The 11,972-nt window shown below is 49.5% G+C and overlaps 1 protein-coding gene across 4 annotated transcripts in view; it reads right to left on the bottom strand.

The window, feature by feature from the left end:
• Positions 1-1,417: 1,417 nt before the first annotated feature.
• ppm1ba (protein phosphatase, Mg2+/Mn2+ dependent, 1Ba) overlaps positions 1,418-11,972 on the bottom strand; it is a 40,127-nt gene continuing 29,572 nt past the window's right edge. For 2 of the 4 annotated variants that reach the window (XM_066697149.1, XM_066697150.1), the window contains exons 4-6: positions 10,876-10,987; positions 10,319-10,376; positions 4,526-7,863 (exon numbers count right to left, since the gene is read on the bottom strand). In XM_066697149.1, the coding sequence (XP_066553246.1) occupies positions 7,561-7,863; positions 10,319-10,376; positions 10,876-10,987 (473 nt within the window). In that variant the 3' untranslated portion in view covers positions 4,526-7,560. Of the gene's footprint in view, positions 3,742-4,525; positions 7,864-10,306; positions 10,377-10,875; positions 10,988-11,972 lie in introns of those variants that run through there. The other 2 variants (XM_066697151.1, XM_066697152.1) reach the window with 2 other exon arrangements.

Raw genomic sequence — 11,972 nt, 5'->3', positions numbered from 1 at the left:
AAAACTATAGTTTATGTTGGTGCATGAGTTACTGGCTTATTCATGTTAACTAACATGAGTTAATGTTAGATAATAGACACATTGTAAAGTGTTACCCATTAAAGCAGAAATCTTTGTGCATTACATGTAAGAGAGGGGAGGGGGGATGAGTTGCCAGAGAAAAGCTTATAATAAACACTTTCAGAAATTATACTGTATTCTGCGAGACAATACCCTTCGTTTGCATGTAAATCAGTTCTTCAAGGTTTCTCATATCAAACAATACCAATATACAGTTCCATTTCATTACAGGAAGTTTAAGTTCTGTATTGTTCTACACTGCAGCTTAACACCAAGCATCCAATAGAGCAGACACTAACACGATCCTGTCTGCCAGCTTGTGCTTTTGCCTCACACAGGCCAATTATTTCACAGACCCACAGCAGCTCTGTAGCAAAATCATTTCAGTTACTTATTCTGCCCCACAGCTCCAGACCAACGCACCCCCGCTGTGAACTCCTGTGCTCAGGTGCAGCCCTGTCCTCTGACCATTCGTGGGTCACCGGCACAGATGCCTGGTCCACACCCTGCAGGACGCACGGGCCAACACAGAACCGGGACACGAGCATTACGACCCTTCTGCCCAGCCCCGTCCGCCCAGGACCCAGAAACACACTGGAGATGTCGCAGGACTCCTCCCTGCTGCCCGTGTTGCGCGTGGGGTCAGTGAGCTGGCATCACAGCCGAGGGGACGCCGCTACGCCAGAGGAGGACTTTTGGATGAGGAGCGACCGTATCATCAGAGATGGCGAGAATCCAGCAGACCCAGGGGAGTAGTCACCAGTGACCTCAAACACCTCAATCAACCTGCCCACCCCTCACCCATACCTTCAGCTTGTACACCCTCTAGTGCCCGAGCGCAGACAGTGCAGACAGGAGGGACACCGGGACACGGCACCCTGGGACAGTGGCTGAGCCCGGCACCGGGGGCGCCTTTGTGTTATCCCAGGTTATGAAATGAGTCAGTTCTGCTTCAAACAGGGGAGACACTGACAGAGTTCCACTTTAAACCAGTTATAATTCCAAATTACAATCGATAATCAAACATTTCGATTTCCTTCTTGGTTTTAGAGGGTTTTAAATTTTTATTTTTGCGTCCCCCCCACCCTCTTCCACTTATATGAAGTTAAAGAGTTGGTTCTATAAGTTCTTTATACGATTCTATACTTAACTTAAAACCCCTACTGTTTAAAATAATTGAAAGGCTCAGATTTAGGAACTTATTAATTCAATTAAGGATCCAATTAAATAATCGAGAGGGTAGGGACTCCTTCAGGAGCAGGGTTTGGGAAGCCGAATGACACAACCCCAAAACACATACACACACCTTCATAAACAACTGAAGGACAGAAGAAAAGTAATAAAATAATGCCCACCATCTTTAGCAATCCTTTATTGAAGATAACAAGGTGGTTATGTTCACTGTATTGTATGAAACATCACAATATCATACTGGGAACTATCAGTACAAGGAAGGATCAGGGGACACTGCACACAGCGGGGCTCCACGCCTGCGCCCGTCTAACCTAGAGCTCCACACACAGCCGCGCAGGGGGGGCACCGCGCCGTACAGCATTCCAGCGCATTCTTTACAACATTTCTCATTTACAACGCTAAAATCTATGAATAAATAAAATATATTGTGGCAATAATTATTCTATATACCAGTAATTGTAGATACACCAAAAAAAAAAATCTCAGGATTGGTGACCTTAGGCACCGGCGCGCACAATATGTTTTCCACTTAAAAAAAAATCATTTCCTTTTCTTTTTGTATGTATTTATAATTTAATTGTTTTATATATATATATATATATATATATATATATATATATATATATATATATATATATAAACATCATTTTTAGCAATCACCTATAGTTGTGGAGTATCGGAGAGGGAGGAATAAGAAAAGCATGAATTCCATTTCCAACGACCCAATTAAGCACAAGGGCAATTAATGTCATCAAATCATAGGTTGGGCAAGAATAGGGGGAGGGATTTAAAATAAAAAACAAAAACAGAAATCATTACAAGGCATCCACAGCATGTATATGGTTGTGTATAGATGAGTTACATTCATTGAACTCTGTTTCGCCCGCGTCTGCTTCGTAGATAAATATTTCCCTTTCCCTTGAACATCATTACTCAACTCAGTACATGCACAGCTCAGAATCAGTTCATAAAAATCAAGGTTATTGCAAAAATAGAATCACACGGGGAATATTCAAGTACCTAATAATCACATGGCAGTCATTCTTGTACCGTGTCGTTAGCAGAATAAGACCCAGAGTCTCTGAACCACAGACAGCCCCACCTTAACATCGCTACGTTCCTCAGATAAAGAATTGAGAAAAACGTATTGACTTTTCTATTTTTTATTTTAGAGTACTCTGATATATATATATATATATATATATATTTTGTATATTCCTTTTGTTGTTTGTTGTAAATGCAACCAAACAATACCCATATTACACAATACTCTATCAGAAAGCAAACAAACAAACAAAACAAAATTTAAAAAAAATAATGATGACGTCGTTATATAGAAAAAATCCACATGTTGAACAAAATCACAACTTTACAATATTGTAAGAGAAAGGCAAAAGTTTCTGCGAGAGTCGAACCCCGGCGCGGGAGGGGGAGGACAGAGCACGAGGGCGAGGGACTGAGTTCGGAGGCGTCCAGGAGCGTGAAGACCACTTAGCTTGCCAACAAAGTTCAGTTTAACAAGAGCTCAAATACCTACGATTCAGTGCACGTCATGAAAAAACATACAGAGACTGTATACTCTTTACATGTGGTGTATATTTTATTTTACCGTCAGATGCACGTGTTTTTTTATTATTTTTTATTTATTTAAAGAGCAAGCATGGTAGGTAGGCAACATCTGACGCAGTAGGAGATACTGGAAAGAAAGGGCGTTAAAATATATATGAGATATATATATTTGTTTTTTAACAGCAGGATTAAAAGCGTGTGACCAACGAGAGAGAGATGAGCATCTACACATCGCTCCAAGACGGGAGGAAGGAAACGAAAGAGAAAAGAAAAAGGTGCAAAAGCTCTCATCCTTGAAACCTTAAAAACAAGTAATGCCTTACAACAGCCACTTGAGACATTGTACATGCGTTTGTCCAGTGCGCTACTCTGCGGCAGACAGGAGAATGCTGTGTCTTCTGAGTGGTACCCGACGCCCATCGGCTCCGGCGGCGGCGCCGACGACGCGGATCCGTCCGGCACGGCGCGCGCGGCACACCGGAGCCTCGGCGTGGAGAGGTCCCAGGTGGCCGGTGAAATACTGTACTCTGCGTCGTACAGGCAAATGCAGAGAGTCGCCAAGTCCGTCACGCAAGTCGGTTCCGTCTCTTCTCGAAAAAAAACAATTACCAAAAAAAAAAAAAAAAAAACACGGTGTAAAAACTCTATTAGTTTCTATATATTTTTTTCCTAACAGGTAAGTTCCTCTTCTGACCGCCGTCCAAAATGTTTACCAGCCTTTGGGTTTTCTTGTCATTTTTTTTTTTTTTTTTTTTTAATTTAATTTAATGCTTTTTAAAATTTGTCTTGGTATCGAAGGAGAAAAAAAAAAAAAAAAAGTGAATAAAGATTTCATCGGTGTTAATTCAGGACATTCTTTAGTTGGAATCTGAATTTGTTCAGCTTCGGCTACCAGGGGTCCTCCAGGTCTCCTCCGCTCTGAGGAACAAGAGAGAAGACAAGGGTTAGAGGGAGAGATCGGCCCCGTCCACAAACCCACCGATTATTCCCCCCCCGACAGCATCACCCCACCTCTGACGGAACGGGAAGAACTGGAAGCGACGGAAAGAAAAGGAAACGCTGCTCTTCGCACTCGCTACAGGTCCTGCCACGATCACTGGACACACACACACACACACACACACAGGAGAAACGGGGGAGGTCCACGCCGACACCACTGGTGATAATCCGGGATCAGGGTCCAACGCAGTCTGTGCCCCTCGCCAATATTGAGCAGCACTGTACAGCAAGCAGGACGTCAGTCTAAAACTCCCCTCCACCTTCCCTCGCTCGCTCTCGTACCCCAACGCGAAAGACAGCGGTGTGCCCCTAGTTGTAATACACAAAACCCGTAGAGGACTGGAGATCTTCAAGGCCTCACCTCACATTATCGTACAAGAGGAACGGCCGGGGAAGATTAAACAGAACAAATGTGGGGGGGTGGGGGGGTGGGAAAGTGTTGCAAATGAAACCGTATGATTGGCTGTGATCTCGGATCCTGCGGCCGTGAGAAACTGAAGGACAGCGTCACAGGGAGGGAACAGGCGGAGCAGTCACACTCATCGCATTTCAGTATTTATACCACAAACACGGGCGCACGCAGCCACACACTTCGCCGAGACAAACCCGCAGCGTCCGAAGAGCCGCGCCGGATCTGACCGTGCGCACGACTTACCAGAACACGTTTGATTAACACGGCAAGAATGAGGACACGGGACTCGGATTCGAGTTTTAGACTGACCTTTAATACATCAGTGCATGAGATTATATATAAAGAGCACCCAGCACAGTCTTCACTCAGATGATAAACTCACACTCGGCCGCGTGGAGCTCATATCCATCAACGCAACACAAGACATTTGTTTGTAAAACCCCTCAAACAACCGTCAACCAAACATTTTACGCTCAGAAATTAAGAAAAGAAAAAAGGTAGTTTCCTCCACCTGTATCCCATCGAGCAATAAAGACACCCTATACAATTATTTTTTTGAGATATATGAGAATCATTAAAAAACAAAAACAATGACCTTCTGACGAGCTGAAAGTTGTAGCGTCTGGTACAAACTATTTTCAGTTGAGAAAAACTATTCCGTCAGTAAGTGTGCTTTATTGTATCACATCGATATATCCTGCTTCCCTAAAACATGCAAATCATGAGTTCATACAGGGACACTGATTTATTAAGAGCTAAATACTATTAAGAATCTTTATTGGTATTGTGTGTTGCAGCGCCGAGAGGAGACACTGCACACTACACACCATTATGACATCATTAGGTGCCCCCGCCCCATTTTAAGCGCCCCCCCAGCGCTCGCCAACAGCCAGGCCTGCACAAATCCACACCACGTTAACGCGGCAGTGAGGAAAGCCTAACCTTCACCAAAGCCTGAGCATCGGGGACGAGCCACGACCGCAGCACGACCCTAACTTGAGTGTCAATGCTAAATTGTAGTGCACAAGTGAGCTACAGGTCTCAAACGTGCAAGAGCAGCCGGTGCAGCCAGGTCTCGTGCAAGAGCTTATTTACCAAACATTCAGCAGGCGGGGGAGTAAACATCCGTCTGCAATGAGAGAGGGAAAATAAAATAAAAACTTGGCCTGTGTAAACCTACAGCCTCCAAATGAAACACCTTAAATGTCCGAGCATGCCTGGATTTATTCATACGCGTGTGTGTGTGTGTGTGCAGTGCTGGGATCAGCGCAAGATCACACGTGCATGAGCATGCGTGTCAGTGCCCAGAGCTGCAGACCACCGATAAGACTCGGACAGCGAGCCGAGTGCAATGGTGTCGGCCAGTCTGAGGAGTCCTGCCGTTCACACGGCTGGGGGAGTCACAGAGCTACACCGCGGCTGTGCAGTTCGGAACCGGACCAGGCCCGGCCGGCGCCTTCCTATCCCAGGTAGGCGAAACCAGATCAAACTGAAACCCAGGCAGGAGCCGCACCTCGGGATGGTTCGATCGGTCCAGCTGTTGGTCTGGCCGTGTCCTCAAGTTTCAGAGCTGGGAGCTCATGGAGTCGGGGGGGCGTTTAAAGGACCGACCGGCTAATTAGTGACATTAAAACCCAAACTCCAATCGCACCTCTGCTGGAAGAGGATGCTGCTCTGACACCGGGGCCGTGAGGACACCGGGTTATCTGTCCCACTCTGCCACATCTGCAGCACTCGCTCTGTGCGCAATCGAATCAACGACACCCTTCTGCAACACTGGAATCATCAGCGTTACACTCAATGACTGCATATTCGGTCCAGGCTGCCCATATTTAATGTTGGAGAACTTCTGTCCACCGGAGTCACTAACTGGGTCGGATTAGACATCGTATTGATGGAGTCTACACCTGCCCCACAGGAGGGACAAGCCCCGGCCACACAACTTCACTCACTCCAGCAGACCTCCACCTCAAAGGGCGACCTCCTTTTAAAGCAGTGAGACCATTTAACCCAAAGGCCCCAGGGGGGAATGGCAGGCATTTGAAAGCACATCTCCCCTCCCCCGATCTCAAGTGCACTTGCTCAGTGTTCAGAGCTGCGGAAGTGGGTCTCATGGGCACGGGGGGCGTGGGTGGGGGTCAGGCACCACTTCAGCCCGGCATGTGACCCACGAGGCTGCGGGGGAGCGGGGTATGAAATGAACACACGGGCATCTCGTGATCAAAGGAAGGATTTATTCCGCATGTTTAGTGTCACACACAGACGCCTGGATTCCACAGGGCAGCCGTGCCGTGCCGGGCAGCAGGCACTGGATGGATGTTGTGGGCACCTGTTCCTCATCACGCAGGCACTGACACAGACCGGGTGACATCAGACAGACACGGGCCCCGGGGGCGGTGGGAGGGGGTCCAACTGCTACAGACATTAACGGATGTGTCTGCGGTTGCTAGGGTCACAAAACAACACACAGCCGGCGCCGCACGCCTGGGAGAGCCAAGACCTCGGACACGCTGTGCCGCCCACGGCCGCCCGGGCTGGGAGAGCGGGCATAGGGTGCGACACTTCATGCTCAAATAGGGTTCATCTTGTGTACAAATGATGAAGGGGTACAGCTTTTTTTATTATATCTTTTTTATCTAGGCATTAAACCAGTAAAGTTTATACCTTAACACACTCGGGGGACACACTGCGCTGTTCAGTAATCGGTGGCCTGCTCACTTCCCTTATAAGGCCGTGTTGAGACATGCGCTACACTTGTAGAAATCCCCTACACAGAGGGTGCAAACTCAGGAGCTCCTACAGCACAGGGCTCCGATACAAAAGTGTGTCACATTCATTTTTTGTTTTTAATCGATTACAAAACCATTACATTGTTAAACAGCTTTCTGGTGGCGCTCACCGTGAAACAATAACATCAATAACAACAGCAACACAAAAGACATTTTTTGGTTAATGTGTACACAATATTCCCGATATGCCTGGATGGTTTTCCACGGCCCTCTGACGCCGATACCTGGCTCCCTCTGCCGCCGGGATGACCCTAACCGGCCGCCTGGCGAAGCTGTCGGGTTTCTCAGCTCAGAAAGCAGACGGACGGGACGCTGACCGGACCCCCTCAGCTGATCGCTCCTAGCCTGTCTCCAGCAGGGTCTTTGCCGCGCACCGAGAGGCATGATTTCATGGGACAAAAAGCCGCACTTGAGCCAGGTCACAGGGTGGGGGGGTGGGTTTGGCCAAATCTGTGCCGGCCCAGACACATAGGCGGGCAACAGTGGAGCTCGGTGGATTTCGGAGAGGGCGAGGAGCGGCGGAGCGGAGGTCGGCGGTCACGCGGTGGGCAGGTCTTCACTCGGGGAGGGGGGGTCCTCCCCGGGGGGCTGCGCGTCGCCCGGACGTCCGGCAGGGGGGGCGGCGGCGGCAGCGCAGGTGGCCTCCTCGGCGTCTCCGGCCGGCGAGGGTGGTGGTGAGGGCGGAGGGGAGGTCTCGGCCCCGGGCTCTTTGGGGGGCCGGAAGGTGGCCAGCGCCTCCTCCAGGGCGTGCTGGCAGTCGCCCCTGTGATTAATGCGGAACTGACGCAGGGCCTCGAGCAGCTTGGCGGTGGCAGCGCCCTCCTCGGCTCCGGCAGGGTCCTTGTCAAGATGTAAGACCCCAGCGTCAGCAGACAAGTCACACTGAACACAGGAGCTTAAGCCTACGGGAGGGGTGGGTGGGGTGGGGGGTACCAGTGACCAGAGCAACCTTCCTGTGAGGGGTTATCTAGGAGAGGCGGGATTTATGTGGTGCTGAGGAACAGAGAGACCCTCGCCAAACACCTAGAGGCCCGATTCCTCCCCAGCAACAAAAACTACACGCTGCAGGGTGACGTTAAATCACCTACCTGGTCATTTAATTAGTTCTGAACAACTGTAGTCAGATGGGCTACTCCGCTCACAGGAAGCCCCGCTCCCCCCCCCCAATCTTACAGCTGAAAAGCAACTGCAGCGCACAACAGTAGTGCTCACCCCCCGAAGTGAACCCAAAGCCCGTGCCTGCCTTTGAAGTCCCGCACACCTGCGATCGAGGACACGACTCCGCATCCCATTGCCGGTGCTGGGAGCACGAGAGCGGGGCGCATTCATCTGAATATGTTACAGATCTTTTCATGGAACAATAACCTATGCGGACAAGACATCAAAAGGCCGCATCCTATCCGCCAGAGCCGTGAATATTCATGCCGGCGTTTCTGGTCTTGGCCGAACGCCGTGCTCAGAGGCCCACCTGGGCACCCTCGAGTCCTCTCCAACCGCCACTGTCCCCGAGACAGAGACCACCGCTACAGCCCACAGAAACCCCTGTGCGCTCCTTCCTCTGTGCGGCATACTGGGGTCGTCACATTGACCCACAACAGTTGGTTGAACTCAAACACGCCAAGTTAAAACGCTTTTGCTGCCCAAGCAAACACTAAAACGGGGGGGGGCTTGTACGCCAGCAGAGGATTAAGGCGGTATTGTTGTTCATTTTAAATATCGCATGTATGAAAATAAAATAAGCAACCACCAACAAATTCACCAGGAGAATAAACGGACACACACTTACCAGATTAGACAGGAAGGCTGCATTAACCACAAGTCAAATAAGTGGTTAGACCAGCGGTGCGCGAGGAACCGAGACCCGTCCTGCACCTTGGATACACAGCACTGTCCGATGCTAACGATGCGCTCTCAGAAGCCCACTGAGACCCCCTCCCGGGCCTCTGGCTCTCCTGTTTATGATACAGGTCTCTAGCTCCTGCGACTCTGCATCACAGCCCTGTCGGGCAGGATCGGCCCGAAGTGTCCATCAGGACTGTCCGATGCCTTAATTAACAGACTTAATACAAAGACCACACCGCATAAGCACAACTATGGCTAAGAATATTCTGCGGTTTGAAATAGTGACATCTCACAGGACTGGGGAAGAGAGAAATGAAAAAGTACGATTTGTTGTGAATTGGAACTACGTTTCTGCTGGCAACTGGCCACAGCCCGGGGTTGTGCCCTCTGGAGCTGGCGTGACGGGCGCTACAGACCCACATCCACACCACGAGACCGGACACCGAGGAACCCACCTCGACTCACACCAAACCACTCTCCAGGACAGCCAGCGCGGCTGTTACGAGGCAGACAACCAATCAAGAGGTTCTCTCCTGCACAGAAGAGCCATTTCTCTTTACTCGTGATTTAATTCATTTTTGAGCGGGATAGGCGCTCGTGAACAAGATGCCAGGAGGGCTTCCATGTCCCTCTGACAAAGCAAGCACAGCCTACTGAGCCACGACCACAAATCAGCGCCTTAATTTCTAATGCACATAAATATATATAATGTATTGTGGTTTCTGGCAGCAAAAGGCTTCTAAAATCACAGTCTTTCCAAATGCAGAGTACGGGCAGAGTCTGATGATTTGATCAATCCACAACACATCATGAAGTATACAACAGGTTCCCAATACAGACCGGTTTGTACTCCCACTAGCGCTTGCGGACCAGCCTGTATTACCGTGACCCTAGTGTATACTGTTGGCACATGTACACAATACGAGGATCCTCCTGCGCACACGCACACAGACACACACGGCACTCCGGGCCATGGCTGCCCTGCCACTCATCTCGATCCTACACTTCATCTGAAATAACCACGAGCGCTAACAGGACACAGTGTGGACAGTGCAAAGAGCAGACGTTTTGTGCAAAATGTATAAAAGACTTATCCGTGCGTGGCTAGAGAAGAAATCAGCAACCGGTATAGCTCCAAGCGTCCGCGTTTTAATGGTTAAAATGCTTTTGGGACTGGCAATGAAGTGGGTGAGTTACTTCCTTCTGGAGTGATGCGATGGTTTAGCCCCCAGATTGGCACATTATGGACATATCTGGGGTGCATCTCTTTTCTTTGGCTGTACACAGCTGGTTGTTAAAGATGTGTACTAGGAGTGTCTCAATTTAAATTGTGTGTGTGTGTGTGGAGGGGGGTGGGTGAGGGTGGGGGGTGTTCTGTAGATCACTGGAGCTACACGCTACACGGGAGCTCACTTCTTCAGAGGCAATTCTGCAAACACAGCTACACACTCACCCCGTCCTCCTCCCGATGGGGGTTCAGTCTGCAGTACACCGCCTCGATCACACTGCGCCTGCGGACCCAACACACGCACAGCGTTAGGACACATGATGGACGGACAGACAGACGGCAGAGACAACAGGGCTGAACAGGTCTGATTCACAACACCGCAAACAATTGCACAGCAGTCAATAAGCTGCAAACCTGTACTAAAACTGTCAAACACTGTGGAAAAAGACTCACTAATAGGATACCTGTACCTCGCTGCGAAATTGATACAATTTTTAATAAGCACTACAAGTTTAAAGGCAGAGTCTAAGTGTGTAGCTTGGCAGTGAATAATTCTGTAAATCAAATTGTACTGAAATGCTATTGAAAGTCAGTGACAAATGTCCCTTTCAGTCCTCAACAACCAAAAATAACGTGCAATGACTAATTGTGTACAGTTTGGAGCCATTTAGGTTTAATCCACAGACGCATCAGACTTGGCCGTGCCAGACATCGCTGCGCCGGCTCAGACTGCGCCTCTCCACACACCGCAGCCCACGGACACCGCCGCACGCCTTACGTACTTGCTTGCCAGGCCTCCTCCCGGGGGCAGGTTGGGGATGTTTTCTGTTGACAAGTTGCGCATGACGTGGACCAGGTCGGGAACCCCCTCCTCACCAGACTTCTCTATGATTTCTGCAGAAGGACAGACACAGACAGGAGGACAGACAAGAGACGGGAAGGTTAAACACTGCAGACATGCTCCTTTTTTGTAGTGCCAATGGCGGTGAACAGAAAACATTGTACGACTGGCCCGGAGTCCTCAGAAACTCAATTCAATTTCAATATATAGCCTTCAGCACCAGTCTGCCTGAGATTGGAAACTGGAAACAAAAGCATACACCAAGAAACCCGGGAGAAGGACAGGAGAAAAGACAGATAAAGACAATGCATAGTTTATAGATTTACCAGTGTCAATTGACAATATGCCTTGAAACCTACAGCTCACCGAAAATTCCTACAAATATCTGGTGTTCAAATCCAAGTGGAATCATCTATGAAAAACACTCTCTGTCCTGATCCAGCAGCTCCAGCCCGGCCCGGACACAGAGGAGTAAAGCCTCTACAGCTCCGTGCACACATGTAACTGTTCCTGGGGACACAGCGCGCATGTGGAGCGGGGTGGGAGGCGTGGTGTGGAGTGACCTCCTTTCCCATCGCCTGGGCACACGTGAACGTGCGGGGGAGGCAGTCACAGCCGAGATTAACGTGCTCCCTTGCACACCATGTCATACCCCCCTCCCCGCACCCAGCACGGTGCATAACAGGACTCGACACTGGGAACAGCCACCGCAAAGTCACAGACGCACACATACACATTTCCCTGTGGAGCTACGCACACAGACCTAAACACGGGTTTGAAACTAGGAGTTCACGGCTATTTTAAAAGTGTGAAAAACAGAATAAACCGAGTGTTAAAACTGGAAGTGTGTGCGTTGTGCTTTAATCCAGGTGCTGCCCAGTAACCGGCCTGCAGGGCCCAGGGCAGCCTGGGGGGGGCGCTCAGACACACAGAACAGGGAGGTAAGGGAGGGGCCAGGCAGGGACAGACACAGAGGGTGAGTGCAGCAGCTAGAGAGAGAGAGAGAGAGAGAGAGAGAGAGAGAGAGACTGCTATAGT

Source organism: Amia ocellicauda, chromosome 23, assembly GCF_036373705.1.
Source record: "Amia ocellicauda isolate fAmiCal2 chromosome 23, fAmiCal2.hap1, whole genome shotgun sequence".
Classification (NCBI taxonomy): Eukaryota; Metazoa; Chordata; class Actinopteri; order Amiiformes; family Amiidae; genus Amia; species Amia ocellicauda.
The sequence above is the reverse complement of the archived record's forward strand: the minus strand, read 5'-3'. Positions and strand labels throughout refer to the sequence as shown.